The sequence below is a fragment of the Heptranchias perlo genome, chromosome 13, assembly GCF_035084215.1.
Source record: "Heptranchias perlo isolate sHepPer1 chromosome 13, sHepPer1.hap1, whole genome shotgun sequence".
Classification (NCBI taxonomy): domain Eukaryota; kingdom Metazoa; phylum Chordata; class Chondrichthyes; order Hexanchiformes; family Hexanchidae; genus Heptranchias; species Heptranchias perlo.
This window is the reverse complement of record NC_090337.1, coordinates 1,264,946-1,284,131: the sequence shown is the minus strand read 5'-3', so window position 1 is coordinate 1,284,131 and position 19,186 is coordinate 1,264,946. Positions and strand designations below refer to the sequence as shown.

Here is a 19,186-nt window from a genome sequence, read left to right as displayed (position 1 = left end):
AAATTACACGGGATCCCTGGGAGGTGTCGCATTATTGAAATGTCAACAATGAGACTCAAATCATGAAGTACAGGAAAATAGAACAATTACAGACTCCAGATAGAAGTCTTTATATTTACTGCTTTCATTCGTGATGGACCTGTTCCAATATCCTATCACAGAAGCAACTGCTAAGAAGCGATAAGGTGTCCAGATTGAGAGCCAGTGGACATTATCTCAATCTTCGTCACCTTGGTAATTATTTGGTTGCATGATGTGACTGAATTGTGCGTAAATTGAAATCTCTTGGGACCCCTCCTCCTGACGTGTGATCAGGGTGGAAGAGAAGGTTTAAAAGGACTTCCCCCGTTGGAAGCGCCAGAAGAAGCGGAGCTGTCCACAGTCTGAGTTCTGAAACTCCTGCTCCAAAACAGTTCGCTTCTTTCTTCCTCCTTCTCCAAGTTGGCCTCCTTGTTCCGAGATGTGGTGCAGCCGTGTTCAGTGTGCCCTCGCCCTCCTCTCCATCACCCTGGCAATGCTGAGGGTCAGCTCGGCTCCAACGGACGACAGGTATCGCGAAATCCTCCAGAGATCGATGGCAGCCGCAGGAGTCCGGGGTAAAGCGGTAAGAGACCAGAACGGAAAACAATGAGTTAACTCGAATGTAATAGAACGAATGAAATAGTTTATGTTCATGTAATGTACTTGGAACCGAGCTAAGGACTCGGAGTTAACTGGAATTCAATTCTAATCTGGTTACAAAATCCACTTTGAATCCGATTATAATCGATTACATTCGTGACTGTGCTCTTTGCACTAAATGGATTTTGCGGTTTAGAAACTGTTCTGATTGGGCGTAATTCTACCTGGACTGTATCAGGAAACCCCTCGGCCTCATAGGTCCGTGAAAGGGTGGAGTTCTCCCTCTCCCCAATCAATATCCGCCTTCCAAAATGGAATCAAATTGGAAACGAAGCCTTTTGCATCTTTCCACAATCCCAGGGAATTTGCCCCAAACCCTCCCAGTGAATGCGACACAGACCCGTTCCGTCGGTTCCAATGGATAATCTGTGCCTCGGAACAATTATAACAAATGCCTCCTGACACGGACTCTCATCTAGAGACGGGGAAGATTGACCCGAACCTAGAATCAAAAGTCACTTCGGTTTAATTATGTTATTATCAGTTGTAGATTTCCTTTCTCTTGCCAAGAGCCTCAGAGTGCTAGGATTTCGATCGATTGCAGGAATAACGAATAAGAACTCAATCCCTATCTCTCCAATTTCTCTGTATCTCCCCGAAACCAAAGCATCCCGCCTATTTGAGAACATTGTTTCTCCCAGATTCCATCTCTCCCCCCAGGGTCCATCTCTCCCCCCGGGGTCTATCTCTCCCCCCGGGTCTATCTCTCCCCCCGGGTCTATCTCTCCCCCCGGGTCTATCTCTCCCCCCGGGTCTATCTCTCCCCCCGGGGTCTATCTCTCCCCCCAAGGTCTATCTCTCCCCCCGGGGTCCATCTCTCCTCCAGGGTCCATCTCTCCCCCCGGGTCTATCTCTCCCCCCGGGGTCTATCTCTCCCCCCAGGGTCTATCTCCCCCCGGGGTCCATCTCTCCCCCCGGGGTCATCTCTCCCCCCGGGGTGTATCTCCCCCCCGGGGTCTATCTCCCCCCGGGGTCTATCTCCCCCCCCCCCGGGGTCTATCTCTCCACGAGTCCATCGACTTGTCTTTGAAGGGTCCAGCTCTCCTCATAGGGTCCAGCATTGGTCGGGGTTGGTATAGAGTTGGACAGTATTTTATATTGCTATTTATTTGTTGGTTGGGAGGTTCAGGGCCGGCTGGAGTCCGGAAATATAAAGAGGAAAGGAAATTAGTTGTCCGAAGTAGGAAAAGGTCATTTACAGTTTGACAGCTTCGCGCAGCTACAGATTCGTTATTCGAATCCGGGGCTTCCCACATTAACTTGAACGAAAGATTATATTTAGCGCCAGTTGTCGGGAATTTCTGCCTTAATTTTTCTTCTTGTTTTCAGGAGTTGACAAAATACACCCTCGCTCAACTGTTGTCGGAGCTGGCGAACGCCGAGAACGAAGCGCTGGAAGCGGACGAATTGCCCCGAGCGGGCGAACAGGACGAGGTGCGGGTCGAGCTGGAGAGATCGGCCAACCCCAATTTGGCCCAGAGAGAGAGGAAAGCTGGCTGCAAGAACTTCTTCTGGAAAACCTTCACATCCTGTTAATTTCCAGACCCCCCACCCCCCAATACTCCCCCCACCCCCCTCCGCTCGGCCGGGTGTGAGATTAGCAGGACTGTAAATAAATAATGTGATGGATGATTCCATTTGATTTATGTAACAGGAGACCTTGAATTTGAATTGTACCAAACCGGCCCGGATTGTGACTGTAGAGTTCCTCCAATCATGCCGGTTAAAGAGGTACTATTTTTCATTTATATGTTGCAATAAAATCTATGTTTGAAAGTGAAATATTTGTTCACCTTTTTTTGGAAACGTCCGGCGGTGCAGAGTAATCTGAACGGGCAGAAATAATTCAGGTACTTCCACAAACATCAATCCTTTAAGATAATTGGCAAAAAAAGCCAGGGGGGAGATGAGAATTTTTTTATGCGGCGAGTTGCTTTGATCCGGAATGCGCTGCCTGAAAGGGCGGTGGGAGCAGATTCAATAATAACTTTCAAAAGGGAATTGGATAAATACTTGAAAAAGAGAAATTTGCAGGGCTTTGGGGAAAGAGCAGGGGAATGGGACTAATTGGATAGATCTTTCAAAGAGCCAGCACAGGCACGATGGGCCTGTTCTGTGTGATTCAATGATTCCTTCTCAAAAAAGATATAATCTGCAGAGATTAATTTTCCACAGGTCCAACATTGTAAGTCAGCACTGGGTGGGAGTTGCTTTGAGTTCTATCCGTGTCCCCATGTCCTGTTCCTCTGTGTACTAAATCTCAGAAGGAGACGCAGACAATCGCCTTGTCCACATTAAGGGGCTGGTAAGTTTCTACCCCATGCCCGTGTGCACCGTGTCTGCTGCAATCTGCAAGACCTGTCAGCTCAGTCACCAGCAGCTTTGGAACAGCCGCAACTGGTCAATGAAAACAGCAAAATCCACAAACCAGCAGGGCCTGGCTCGGAGAGGACAATCTCAAATTGTCTTCCCTTCAAACCCATTACTTGATTTTCACAGTGTATAATCAGTCAGTGCTGGCACTGCACTTAAACCATGCCCACCATGTTATAGCAGTGCCCACTGTGTTATAGCAGTGCCCACTGTGTTATACCAGTGCCCACCATGTTATACCAGTGCCCACCGTGTTATAGCAGTGCCCACCGCGTTATAGCAGTGCCCACTGTGTTATACCAGTGCCCACCGTGTTATACCAGTGCCCACCGTGTTATACCAGTGCCCACCGTGTTATACCAGTGCCCACCGTGTTATAGCAGTGCCCACCGTGTTATAGCAGTGCCCACTGTGTTATACCAGTGCCCACCGTGTTATACCAGTGCCCACCGTGTTATACCAGTGCCCACTGTGTTATACCAGTGCCCACTGTGTTATAGCAGTGCCCAATGTGTTATACCAGTGCCCACCGTGTTATACCAGTGCCCACCGTGTTATACCAGTGCCCACCGTGTTATACCAGTGCCCACCGTGTTATACCAGTGCCCACCGTGTTATACCAGTGCCCACCGTGTTATACCAGTGCCCACCGTGTTATACCAGTGCCCACCGTGTTATAGCAGTGCCCACCATGTTATACCAGTGCCCACCGTGTTATACCAGTGCCCACCATGTTATACCAGTGCCCACTGTGTTATACCAGTGCCCACCATGTTATACCAGTGCCCACCATGTTATACCAGTGCCCACCGTGTTATACCAGTGCCCACCGTGTTATACCAGTGCCCACCGTGTTATAGCAGTGCCCACCGTGTTATACCAGTGCCCACCATGTTATACCAGTGCCCACCATGTTATACCAGTGCCCACCGTGTTATACCAGTGCCCACCATGTTATACCAGTGCCCACTGTGTTATACCAGTGCCCACCATGTTATACCAGTGCCCACCATGTTATACCAGTGCCCACTGTGTTATAGCAGTGCCCACCATGTTATACCAGTGCCCACCATGTTATACCAGTGCCCACCGTGTTATACCAGTGCCCACCATGTTATACCAGTGCCCACCGTGTTATACCAGTGCCCACCGTGTTATACCAGTGCCCACCGTGTTATACCAGTGCCCACCGTGTTATACCAGTGCCCACCGTGTTATACCAGTGCCCACTGTGTTATACCAGTGCCCACCGTGTTATACCAGTGCCCACCGTGTTATACCAGTGCCCACCGTGTTATAGCAGTGCCCACCGTGTTATAGCAGTGCCCACCGTGTTATACCAGTGCCCACCGTGTTATACCAGTGCCCACCGTGTTATACCAGTGCCCACCGTGTTATACCAGTGCCCACTGTGTTATACCAGTGCCCACCGTGTTATACCAGTGCCCACCGTGTTATACCAGTGCCCACCGTGTTATACCAGTGCCCACCGTGTTATACCAGTGCCCACCGTGTTATACCAGTGCCCACCGTGTTATACCAGTGCCCACCGTGTTATACCAGTGCCCACCGTGTTATACCAGTGCCCACTGTGTTATACCAGTGCCCACCGTGTTATACCAGTGCCCACCGTGTTATACCAGTGCCCACCGTGTTATACCAGTGCCCACCGTGTTATAGCAGTGCCCACCGTGTTATACCAGTGCCCACCGTGTTATACCAGTGCCCACCGTGTTATACCAGTGCCCACTGTGTTATACCAGTGCCCACTGTGTTATACCAGTGCCCACCATGTTATAGCAGTGCCCACTGTGTTATACCAGTGCCCACCATGTTATACCAGTGCCCACTGTGTTATACCAGTGCCCACCATGTTATAGCAGTGCCCACCATGTTATACCAGTGCCCACCGTGTTATACCAGTGCCCACCGTGTTATACCAGTGCCCACCGTGTTATACCAGTGCCCACCATGTTATACCAGTGCCCACCGTGTTATACCAGTGCCCACCATGTTATAGCAGTGCCCACCGTGTTATACCAGTGCCCACCGTGTTATACCAGTGCCCACTGTGTTATACCAGTGCCCACTGTGTTATACCAGTGCCCACCATGTTATACCAGTGCCCACCGTGTTATACCAGTGCCCACCATGTTATAGCAGTGCCCACCGTGTTATACCAGTGCCCACCATGTTATAGCAGTGCCCACCATGTTATACCAGTGCCCACCGTGTTATACCAGTGCCCACCATGTTATAGCAGTGCCCACCGTGTTATACCAGTGCCCACCATGTTATAGCAGTGCCCACCGTGTTATACCAGTGCCCACCGTGTTATAGCAGTGCCCACCATGTTATACCAGTGCCCACCATGTTATAGCAGTGCCCACCATGTTATAGCAGTGCCCACCGTGTTATACCACGCCCACCATGTTATACCACGCCCACCATGTTATACCAGTGCCCACCGTGTTATAGCAGTGCCCACCGTGTTATAGCAGTGCCCACCATGTTATACCAGTGCCCACCGTGTTATACCACGCCCACCATGTTATACCAGTGCCCACCGTGTTATAGCAGTGCCCACCATGTTATACCAGTGCCCACCGTGTTATAGCAGTGCCCACCGTGTTATACCAGTGCCCACCGTGTTATACCAGTGCCCACCGTGTTATAGCAGTGCCCACCGTGTTATAGCAGTGCCCACCGTGTTATAGCAGTGCCCACCGTGTTATAGCAGTGCCCACCATGTTATACCAGTGCCCACCGTGTTATACCAGTGCCCACCATGTTATACCAGTGCCCACCGTGTTATAGCAGTGCCCACCGTGTTATACCAGTGCCCACCGTGTTATGCCACGCCCACCGTGTTATACCAGTGCCCACCATGTTATACCAGTGCCCACCGTGTTATACCAGTGCCCACCGTGTTATGCCACGCCCACCGTGTTATACCAGTGCCCACCATGTTATACCAGTGCCCACCATGTTATACCAGTGCCCACCATGTTATACCAGTGCCCACCGTGTTATACCAGTGCCCACCGTGTTATACCAGTGCCCACCGTGTTATAGCAGTGCCCACCGTGTTATAGCAGTGCCCACCGTGTTATAGCAGTGCCCACCATGTTATGCCACGCCCACCGTGTTATAGCAGTGCCCACCATGTTATGCCACGCCCACCGTGTTATACCAGTGCCCACTGTGTTATACCAGTGCCCACCATGTTATGCCACGCCCACCGTGTTATAGCAGTGCCCACTGTGTTATAGCAGTGCCCACCGTGTTATGCCACGCCCACCGTGTTATAGCAGTGCCCACCATGTTATAGCAGTGCCCACCGTGTTATAGGAGTGCCCACTGTGTTATAGCAGTGCCATTCATATTATATCACTGCCCATCATGATGGGCAATAAATGCCGGCCTAGCCGGCGACGCCCACATCCCATGAACAAATATTAAAAAAACTGCCCATCATATTATACCACTGCCCATCATGTTATTCCACTGCCCATCATGTTATTCCACTGCCCATCATGTTATTCCACTGCCCATCATGTTATTCCACTGCCCATCATATTATTCCACTGCCCATCATATTATTCCACTGCCCATCATGTTATACCACTGCCCATCATATTATTCCACTGCCCATCATATTATTCCACTGCCCATCATGTTATTCCACTGCCCATCATGTTATACCACTGCCCATCATGTTATTCCACTGCCCATCATATTATTCCACTGCCCATCATATTATTCCACTGCCCATCATGTTATTCCACTGCCCATCATGTTATTCCACTGCCCATCATATTATTCCACTGCCCATCATGTTATTCCACTGCCCATCATATTATTCCACTGCCCATCATGTTATTCCACTGCCCATCATATTATTCCACTGCCCATCATATTATATCACTGCCCATCATGTTATTCCACTGCCCATCATATTATTCCACTGCCCATCATGTTATTCCACTGCCCATCATATTATTCCACTGCCCATCATGTTATTCCACTGCCCATCATATTATATCACTGCCCATCATATTATTCCACTGCCCATCATGTTATTCCACTGCCCATCATATTATTCCACTGCCCATCATATTATACCACTGCCCATCATGTTATTCCACTGCCCATCATGTTATACCACTGCCCATCATGTTATTCCACTGCCCATCATGTTATTCCACTGCCCATCATATTATTCCACTGCCCATCATGTTATTCCACTGCCCATCATATTATTCCACTGTTCATCATATTATTCCACTGCCCATCATATTATTCCACTGCCCATCATATTATTCCACTGCCCATCATGTTATTCCACTGCCCATCATATTATTCCACTGCCCATCATGTTATACCACTGCCCATCATATTATTCCACTGCCCATCATATTATTCCACTGCCCATCATGTTATTCCACTGCCCATCATGTTATACCACTGCCCATCATGTTATTCCACTGCCCATCATATTATTCCACTGCCCATCATATTATTCCACTGCCCATCATGTTATTCCACTGCCCATCATATTATTCCACTGCCCATCATGTTATTCCACTGCCCATCATATTATTCCACTGCCCATCATATTATATCACTGCCCATCATGTTATTCCACTGCCCATCATATTATTCCACTGCCCATCATATTATACCACTGCCCATCATGTTATACCACTGCCCATCATATTATTCCACTGCCCATCATGTTATTCCACTGCCCATCATATTATTCCACTGCCCATCATATTATACCACTGCCCATCATGTTATTCCACTGCCCATCATGTTATACCACTGCCCATCATATTATTCCACTGCCCATCATGTTATTCCACTGCCCATCATATTATACCACTGCCCATCATGTTATTCCACTGCCCATCATGTTATACCACTGCCCATCATATTATACCACTGCCCATCATGTTATTCCACTGCCCATCAGATTATACCACTGCCCATCATATTATACCACTTCCCATCATATTATACCACTGCCCATCATATTATTACACTGCCCATCATATTATACCACTGCCCATCATTTTATACCACTGCCCATCATGTTATACCACTGCCCATCATATTATACCACTGCCCATCATGTTATACCACTGCCCATCATATTATTCCACTGCCCATCAGATTATACCACCGCCCATCATATTATACCACTGCCCATTGTACCTTTATACCACTGCCCATCATACTATACCACTGCCAATCATACTATACCACTGCCCATCATATTATTCCACTGCCCATCATATTATACCACTGCCCATCATATTATTCCACTGCCCATCAGATTATACCACTGCCCATCAGATTATACCACTGCCCATCATATTATACCACTGCCCATCATATTATTCCACTGCCCATCATATTATACCACTGCCCATCATATTATTCCACTGCCCATCAGATTATACCACTGCCCATCAGATTATACCACTGCCCATCATATTATTCCACTGCCCATCAGATTATACCACTGCCCATCAGATTATACCACTGCCCATTGTACATTTATACCACCGCCCATCATATTATACCACTGCCCATCATATTATTCCACTGCCCATCAGATTATACCACTGCCCATCATATTATACCACTGCCCATTGTACATTTATACCACCGCCCATCATATTATACCACTGCCCATCATATTATACCACTGCCCATCATATTATACCACTGCCCATCATATTATACCACTGCCCATCAGATTATACCACTGCCCATCATATTATTCCACTGCCCATCAGATTATACCACTGCCCATCAGATTATACCACTGCCCATCAGATTATTCCATTGCCCATCATATTATTCCACTGCCCATCAGATTATACCACTGCCCATCAGATTATACCAGTGCCCATCATATTATACCACTGCCCATCATATTATACCACTGCCCATCATATTATACCACTGCCCATCAGATTATTCCACTGCCCATCATATTATTCCACTGCCCATCAGATTATACCACTGCCCATCAGATTATTCCAGTGCCCATCAGATTATTCCAGTGCCCATCATATTATTCCAGTGCCCATTGTACCTTTATACCGGCGCCCAATTCGATCTGCAACACCTTTTCAATGGTTCTTTATATTTTATATAACAGTAGGTAGAAAAAATAGAAAAAGAAAACAGACGGACCTATTTGTAATTGCTCAGGCATTGTCTGAAGGCATGAAGAGTAGAAAAATAGAATATATTTTAAATGGTGAGAGGCTATTAAATGTTGGTGTCCAGAGAGAGTTGGGTGTCCTGGTACAAGAATCACAAAAAGTTAACATGCAGATACAGCATGTAATTAGGAAGGCAAAGGGTATGCTGGCTTTTATTGCAAGAGGGTTGGAGTACAAGAGTAAGGAACTCTTACTATAGTTGTACACGGCTTTAGTGAGACCTCACCTGGAGTACTGTGTACAGTTTTGGTCTCCTTATCTAAGGAAGGATATACTTGCCTTAGAGGCGGTGCAACAAAGGTCCACTAGATTAATTCCTGTGATGAGAGGGTTGTCCTATGAGGAGAGGTTGAACAGAATAGGCCTTTACTCTGGACTTTAGAAGAATGAGAGGTGATCTCATTGAACTATATACGATTCTGAGGGGGCTTGACAGGGTAGATGCTGAGAGATTGTTTCCCCTGGCTGGAGAGTCTAGAACGAGGGGGCATAATCGCAGGATAAGGGGTCAGCCATTCAAGACTGAGATGAGGAGGAATTTCTTCACTCAGAGGTTTGTAAATCTTTGGAATTGTCTACCCCAGAGGGCTCTGGACGCTGAGTCGTTGAGTATATTCAAGGCTGAGATTGATAGATTTTTGAACTCTAGAGGAATCAAGGGATATGGGGATTGGGCAGTAAAGTGGAGTTGAGGTCGAAGATCAGCCATGATCTTATTGAATGGTGGAGAAGGCTCGAGGGGCCTTATGGCCAACTCCTGCTCCTATTTCTTATGTTCTTATGAATTATCACAAGACTTAGGCAATCTCAGCCCAATTGACTCTTGAAAGTCCTCCTCTCTAAAATCTGGGAACTGCTCCACAAATTGGTAGAGCTGTCCCACAGGTTAGTTATGCAACAGCCTGACATAGTTGTACTAACATAATAATATCTATCAGCCAACATCATGTACTCCTCCAACACCATCTCTGGGTATGTCCTGTCTCACCAGCAGTACAGACCCACCAGAGATGGGGGCACAGTGATATACAATCAGGTGGGATGTCCTTGGGAGTCCTCAACATTGATTCCAAACTCCATGAAGTCACAGGGCTTCATGTCAAACAAGGTCAAAGCAACCTCTTGCTGATCACCACCCAATTCCATCCTCGGCTAACAAATCAATACTTCTCTATGTCGAACTTCATCTGGAAGAAGCTTTGAAGGACGCAAGGCATAGAATGTACTCTGGGTAGAGATTTCACTGTCCACCGTGAAGAATGGCTTAATAGTACCTCCACTGATCAAGCTGGTCAAGTCCTGAAGAGTATAGTTGACAGACTGGACCTGTGTCCGATGGTAAGGGAAATAACATGAGAAACAACCTACTTTACCTCTTGCTCACCAACCTACCTGCTACAGTCACGTCTGTCCATGATACCATTGGTAGGAGTGACCACCACACACTGCTTGTGTAGACAAAGTATTATCTCTAGACATCCTTCATAGTGCAGTGTGACATTACCACCATGACAAGCAGAACGGACTAAGGGCAGATCATGCAGCCCAAAGCTGAGCATCTATGTGATATTGTGGGCCATCAACATCAGCAGAATTGTATACTACCACAACCTGTAACCTCGCAGCCTAGCATATCCCTCACTCTTCCATCACCATTAGGCCAGGTGACCCACCCCGGTTCAATGAGGAGTGTCAAAGAGCATGCCAGAAGTAGCACCAGTGTACTTTAGAATGAGACACCAAACTAGTGAAGCTACAACACAGGGCTACCTGTGTGCTGAACACCAAAAACAGGCTGTAAACAGAGCAAAACCAATGGATCGGTGAAAAGCTGTGTAGCCCCACTACATCTAGATAAGAATGGTGGTGGACAATTGGGCAACTAACAGGAGGAGGATGATCTTCCATGAACATCTCCATCATCAACCATGGTGGAGCCCAGAATGAGTGTTAGAGACAAAGCTGAAGTGTTTGCAAGGTCTTCAGCCAGAAGTACTGAATGGAAATCCTACTCAGCATTCTGCCAAGGACCCACCATCATAGATGTCAGTGCCTAGCCAATTTGATTCACTTTACATGACTTTAACTGCTTCATCAATGACCTTCTATGCTTCATAAGGTCATATGAGTCTGTTTGCTGACAATTCCATAGTGATCCACTCCATTCACATCACAATGAAGCAGCCCATTCCAGTCTATAGCAGAACTTGGATAAAATACAGGTTTGGGCTGATAGATGAGAGGTAACATTTGCACCACATAGTGCCAGGTAATGACCATATCCAACAAGAGAAACCCTAGTCATCTTCCCTTGACCTTCAATGCCACCACCATCACCAAATCCTCCACCATCAGCATCTTGGGGTTCACCATTGTCCAGAAACATAACTAGACCAGCTATATTAACACTGTGGCTGCAAGAACAGGGCAGAGGCTGGGGACTCTGCAACAAGTGGATCACCTCCTGACTCAAATCCTCTGCACCATCCACAAGACCTGTGTGAGGAGTGATGGAACACTCACCACTTACCTGGGTTGGTGCAGCTACAAAAACACTCAAGAAGCTCAATGCCATCCAAAGCAGAGCAGTTTGCTTGATTGGTGCCCCTGCCATGGGACTCAATATCCAACCCCTCCACCACAGGGACACTGGCTGCAGTATGTACGATCTGCAAGATGCACTTCAGCAACTCACCAAGATTATTTCAACAGCACCTTTTTCTCCTGTGACCTCTACCACCATGAAGCACAAGAGCAGCAATATCATCAAGGAACACCGTCACCTGAAAGCTCCCCTCCAAGTCACACACCATCCTGACGTGGACATATATCGCCGTTCCTTCATCGACACTGAGTCAATATCTTGGAATTGCTGATCTAACACAAGTGTGGGAGCACCATCACCACACGGACTGCAGCGGTTCAAGGAGAAGGCCCATCACCACCTTCTCAGAGCAACTAGGCAGAAGCAATAAGTGTGGCCTTACCTGTGCTGGTGCTAGCACTTCAATTGATCTGATTGAATGGTGGAGCAGGCTCGAGGGGCCATATGGCCTACTCTTGCTCATATTTCTTATGTTCTTATAAAAGCAGTGGTCCAAGTACCGACCCGTGGGGAACACCACTGTACACCTCCCTCCAGTCCGAAAAACAACCGTTCACCACTACTCTCTGTTTCCTGTTACTTAACTAATTTTGTATCCATGCTGCTACTGCCCCGTTTATTCCATTTGCTTCAGTTTTTATGACAACCTTATTATACGGCACTTTATCAAACAACTTTTAAAAATCCATATACATCACATCAACCGCGTTGCCCTCATCTTCAGCTGCTTCATCAATGACCTTCCCTCCATCATAAGGTCAGGAATGGGGATGTTCGCTGATGATTGCAGAGTGTTCAGTTCCATTCTCATCCCCTCAGATAATGAAGCAATCCGAGCCCGCATGCAGCAAGACCTGGACAACATCCAGGCTTGGGCTCATAAGTGGCAAGTAACATTCGCACCAGATAAGTGCCAGGCAATGACCATCTCCAACAAGAGAGAGTCTAACCACCTCCCCTTGACATTCAACGGCATTACCATCGCCGAATCCCTCACCATCAACATCCCGGGAGTCACCATTGACCAGAAACTTAACTGGATCAGTCATATAAATACTATGGCTACAAGAGCAGGTCAGAGGCTGGGTATTCTGCGGCGAGTGACTCACCTCCTGGCTCCCCAAAGCCTTTCCACCATCCACAAGGCACAAGTCAGGAGTGTGATGGAATACTCTCCACTTGCCTGGATGAGTGCAGCTCCAACAACACTCAAGAAGCTCGACACCATCCAGGACAAAGCAGCCCACTTGATTGGCACCCCATCCACCACCCTAAACATTCACTCCCTTCACCACTGGCGCACAGTGGCTGCAGTGTGTACCATCCACAGGATGCACTGCAGCAACTCGCCAAGGCTTCTTCGACAGCACCTCCCAAACCCGCGACCTCTACCACCTGGAAGGACAAGAGCAGCAGGCACATGGGAACAACACCACCTGCACGTTCCCCTCCAAGTCACACACCATCCCGACTTGGAAATATATCGCCGTTCCTTCATCGTCGCTGGGTCAAAATCCTGGAACTCCCTTCCTAACAGCACTGTGGGAGAACCTTCACCACATGGACTGCAGCGGTTCAAGAAGGTGGCTCACCACCACCTTTTCCAGGGCAATTAGGGATGGGCAATAAATGCCGGCCTCGCCAGCGACGCCCACATCCCATGAACGAATGAAAAAAAACCCTCTCTGTTACCTCATCGAAAAACTCTATCAAGTTGGTTGAACAAGATTTGCCTTAAGGAGTTTCTTAAAGGAGGAGAGACAGGTGGAGAGGCGGAGAGGTTTATGGAGTGAATTCCAGAGCTTAGGGTCTAGGCAGCTGAAGGTACAGCCACCGATGGTGGAGCGATGAAAATTGGGGATTGAAAGAGGCAAGAATTGGAGGAGAGCAGAGATCTCGGAGGATTGTAGGGCTGAAGGAGGTTACAGAGGTAGGGAGGGGTATGGTCATGGAGGGATTTGAAAACATGGATGAGAATTTTAAAATCGAGGTGTTCCCAGACCGGGAGCCAATGTAGGTCAGCGAGCACAGGGGTGATGGGTGAACGGGACTTGGTGCGAGTTAGGATACGGGCAGCAGAGTTTGGGATGAGCTCAAGTTTATGGTGGGTGGAAGATGGGAGGCCGGCCAGGAGAGCATTGGAATAGTCAAGTTTCGAGGTAACAAAGGCACGGATGAGGGTTTCAGCAGCAGATGAGCTGAGGCAGGGGCGGAGACGGGCGATGTTACGGAGGGGGAAGTAGGCGGTCTTGATGATGGTGAGGATATGAGGTTGGAAGCTCATCTCAGGGTCAAATAGGAGATGTGAGCATTCTCCTTCAAAGTGAAGATCTGGCTACTTATTTAGGTAAATAAGACCTAAGCCTTAAAAACCAATGCATCCAACAGATAGTAAACATTCGCAGACCTGTCAGTAGCCCCTCACCTGCAATTTGAGAATGAGCAATGATGAGGTGTACAATAACCTGTTGGCTCTCGACAGCGGCAGCCTCATAACATTGTAATATTAAATTGGTATCCGAATCCAGACCCCCATCATGGCATCGCAAATCTCCATCATTACTGCAGACATTAACACGGAGATTCTCACAGATGTGAAAAGCTGTGTAACGCTTTGCTGCTCGTATTCCTTGCAGATTTTTGGATTGAAAAATTTCAAAAGCCCTTTTATACCCTTGAATGTTTGGTATGTATCCCATTGTGAAACCAACATCTTGTGTCATCTTACACGCCAGTGATTTATAGTTACCTTGGATTCGGACACTGCCCAACTCTGTCTCACAGGGAGCTGCTCATTCGTGTTTACTGGTGTTTTCATTAAATTAACCTCCTGTCCTCCGACTGCCTGTCTGACCAGAGCTGGAAGTGCTGCACAAGATGTTCGGGAGACATGGGCTGCAGATCTTAATGGTAACAATCTCGTAATGTGTTCTCAATCTCAGTGCAGCAGCATCAAGTAGAGACTTATTCTAAAAAAGAGACGAATTGGGTTAAGGAAAGGTAATTTCAATTTTATGGAAATTGTAAATGATCTGGGGTGGTCTCTAACTCAATACGTTCAACACTGACCCCCAAAAGGATTCTTCAAGTTGGAAACAAAGGCATTCTCTGAATGTTAGCCGACTGTGGTCCTCCCTGGGGAGGTACATTGTAATGTTCAAACTAATCATTTCATTCATACACTGGGTATTGTGCAATGAGAAAGGATTAATTAACAATCTTGTTGTGCGGGTCCCTTAGGGAAGAGCGACCATAACATGATAGAATTCCTCATTAAGATGGAGAGTGAAGTCATTGAATCTGAAACTAGGGTCCTGAATCTAAATAAAGGAAATTACGAAAGTATGAGGTGTGAGTTGGCTATGATAGATTGGGGAACTTTACTAAAAGGGATGACGGTGGATAGGCAATGGCTAATATTTAAAGAACGTGTGCAGGAATTACAACAATTATTCATTCCTGTCTGGCGCAAAAATAATAAGGAAACCGTGGCTCAACCGTGGCTTACAAAAGAAATTAGGGATAATATTAGATCCAAAGAGGAGACATATAAAATTGCCAGAAAAAGCGGCAAGCCTGAGGATTGGGAGCAGTTTAGAATTCAGCAAAGGAAAACAAAGAGATTGATTAAGAGGGGAAAAATAGAGTATGAGAGTAAACTAGCAGGGAACATAAAAACTGACTGTAAAAGCTTTTATAAATATGTCAAGAGAAAAAGATTAGTGAAGACAAATGTAGGTCCCTTACAGTCAGAAATGGGGGAAATAATAATGGGGAACAAAGAAATGGCAGAACAATTAAACACATACTTTGATTCTGTCTTCACAAAGGAGGATACAAATAACCTCCCAGAAATGTTAGGGAACCAAGGGTCTAGTGAGAGGCAGGAACTGAAGGAAACCAGTATTAGTAAAAAAATAGTGCTAGGGAAATTAATGGGGCTAAAGGCTGACAAATCCCCAGGGCCTGATAATCTACATCCCAGAGTACGAAAGGAAGTGGCCCTGGAAATAGTGGATGTATTGGTGATCATCTTCCAAAATTCTATAGACTCTGGAACAGTTCCTACAGTATGGAGGGTGGCAAATGTAACCCCACAATTTAAAAAAGGAGGGAGAGAAAAAACAGGGAATTACAGACCAGTTAGCCTGACATCAGTAGTGGGGAAAATGCTGGAGTCTGTTATATACAGAATCAGTTTATACCACTGAGGGGCAAGAACTCTACTTGCCAAAAAAAAACAGCCATGGACAACTAAAGAGGTAAGGGACAGTATAAGACATAAGGAAAGGGCATACAAAAAGGCAAAAAATGGCACAGATCCTGACAAATGGGAAAGATACAAAGATCAACAAAGGGTCACAAAACAGATAGTAAGAGCTACAAAAAGAGAGTATGAAAAGAAACTTGCAAGGGATATCAAAACCAATACGAAGAACTTTTATAGTTATATTAGGAAAAAGAGGGTGGTCAGGAGCAGTGTTGGCCCCTTAAAAACTGAAAATGGGGATATTGTCATTGACAATGGGGAAATGGCGGACATGTTGAACAATTACTTTTCGTCAGTATTTACAGTAGAAAAAGAGGATAGCATGCCGGAAATCCCAAGAAAACTAATATTGAATCGGGGACAGGGACTTGATAAAATTAATATAAGTAAAGCAACAGTAATGAAGAAAATAACAGCACTAAAGAGTGACAAATCCCCAGGACCAGATGGTTTCCATCCCAGGGTTTTAAAGGAAGTAGGTGAGCACATTGCAGATGCCCTAACTATAATCTTTCAAAGTTCTCTAGATTCAGGAACTGTCCCTCTAGATTGGAAAATTGCACATGTCACTCCGCTTTTTAAGAAAGGAGAGAGAGGGAAACCGGGGAATTATAGAGCAGTTAGCCTAACATCTGTTGTGGGGAAATTGCTGGAGTCTATAATTAAGGATAGGGTGACTGAACACCTCTAGAATTTTCAGTTAATCAGAGAGAGCCAGCATGGATTTGTGAAAGGTAGGTCGTGCCTGACAAACCTGATTGAATTTTTTGAAGAGGTGACTAAAGTAGTGGACAGGGGAATGTCAATGGATGTTATTTATATGGACTTCCAGAAGGCATTTGATAAGGTCCCACATAAGAGACTGTTAGCTAAGATAGAAGCCCATGGAATCGAGGGAAAAGTACGGACTTGGTTAGGAAGTTGGCTGAACGAAAGGCGACAGAGAGTAGGGATAATTGGTAGGTACTCACATTGGCAGGATGTGACTAGTGGAGTCCCGCAGGGATCTGTCTTGGGGCCTCAATTATTCACAATATTTATTAACGACTTAGATGAAGGCATAGTAAGTCTTATATCTAAGTTTGCCGATGACACAAAGATTGGTGGCATTGTAAGCAGTGTAGATGAAAACATAAAATTACAAAGGGATATTGATAGATTAGGTGAATGGGCAAAACTGTGGCAAATGGAATTCAATGTAGACAAATGTGAGGTCATCCACTTCGGATCAAAAAAGGATAGAACAGGGTACTTTCTAAATGGTAAAAAGTTAAAAACAGTGGATGTCCAAAGGGACTTAGGGGTTCAGGTACATAGATCATTGAAGTGTCATGAACAGGTGCAGAAAATAATCAATAAGGCTAATGGAATGCTGGCCTTTATATCTAGAGGACTAGAGTACAAGGGGGCAGAAGTGATGCTGCAGCTGTACAAAACCCTGGTTAGACCGCACCTGGAGTACTGTGAGCAGTTCTGGGCACCGCACCTTCGGAAGGACATATTGGCCTTGGAGGGAGTGCAGCGTAGGTTTACTAGAATGATACCCGGACTTCAAGGGTTAAGTTACGAGGAGAGATTACACAAATTGGGATTGTATTCTCTTGAGTTTCGAAGGTTAAGGGGTGATCTGATCGAAGTTTATAAGATATTAAGGGGAACAGATAGGGTGGATATAGAGAAACTATTTCCGCTGGTTGGGGATTCTAGGAGTTGGGGGCACAGTCTAAAAATTAGAGCCAGACCTTTCAGGAGTGAGATTAGAAAACATTTCTACACACAAAGGGTGGTAGAAGTTTGGAACTCTCTTCCGCAAATAGCAATTGATACTAGCTCAATTGTTAAATTTATGTCTGAGAGAGATAGCTTTTTGGCAACCAAAGGTATTAAGGGATATGGGCCAAAGGCAGGTATATGGAGTTAGATCACAGATCAGCCATGATCTTATCAAATGGCGGAGCAGGCACGAGGGGCTGAATGGCCTCCTCCTGTTCCTATGTTCCTATTATAAAAGATGTGATAACAGAACACTTGGAGGGCATTAATGGGATTGGACAAAATCAGCATGGGTTTATGAAAGTGAAAGCATGCTTAACAAATCTACTGGAGTTTTTTGAGGATGTAACTAGTAGAATAGATAGGGGAGAACCAGTGGATGTGGTGTACTTGGATTTTCAGAAGGCTCTTAATAAGTCCCACACAAAAGGTTAGTGTGCAAAATTAAATACATGGGATTGGGGGGAATATACTGGCATGGATTGAGAATTGGTTAACAGACAGGAAACAGAGAGTAGGAATAAATGGGTCTTTTTCCGGGTGGCAGGCAGTGACTAGTGGGGTACCGCAGGGATCAGTGCTTGGGCCCCAGCTATTCACAATATATATCAATGATTTGGATGAGGGAACTAAATGTAATATTTCCAAGTTTGCAGACGACACAAAGCTGGGGTGGAATGTGAGCTGTGAGGAGGATGCAAAGAGGCTCCAATGTGATTTGGACAAGTTGGGTGAGTGGGCAAGAACATGGCAGATGCAGTATAACATGGATAAATGTGAGGTTATTCACTTTGGTTGTAAAAACAGAAAGGCTGATTATTATCTGAATGGTGATAGATTGGGAAAAGGGGAGGTGCATCGAGACCTGGGTGTCCTTGTACACCAGTCGCTGAAAGCGAGCATTCAGGTGCAGCAAGCAGTTCGGAAGGCGAATGGTATGTTGGCCTTCATTGCAAGAGGATTTGAGTACAGGAACAGGGATGTCTTACTGCAGTTATACAGGGCCTTGGTGAGACCAAATCTGGAGTATTGTGTGCAGTTTTGGTCTTCTTATCTGAGGAAGGATGTCCTTGCCACGGAGGGAGTGCAATGAAGGTTTACCAGACTGATTCCTGGGATGGCAGGACTGACGTATGAGGAGAGATTGGGTCGACTAGGCCTATATTCACTAGAGTTTAGAAGAATGAGAGGTGATCTCATCGAAACATATGAAATTCTAACAGGACTAGACAGACTAGATGC

At 46.2% G+C, this 19,186-nt stretch overlaps 1 protein-coding gene across 1 annotated transcript; it reads left to right on the top strand.

Annotated features, from left to right (window-relative positions):
* Window positions 1–460: 460 nt before the first annotated feature.
* sst1.1 (somatostatin 1, tandem duplicate 1) lies at window positions 461–2,254 on the top strand. Its single transcript, XM_067994538.1, has 2 exons — window positions 461–604; window positions 2,011–2,254. Exons 1-2 carry the CDS (start codon window positions 461–463, stop codon window positions 2,215–2,217), a joined length of 351 nt encoding a protein of 116 aa, XP_067850639.1. The 3' UTR covers window positions 2,218–2,254.
* The last annotated feature ends 16,932 nt before the right edge of the window (window positions 2,255–19,186 follow it).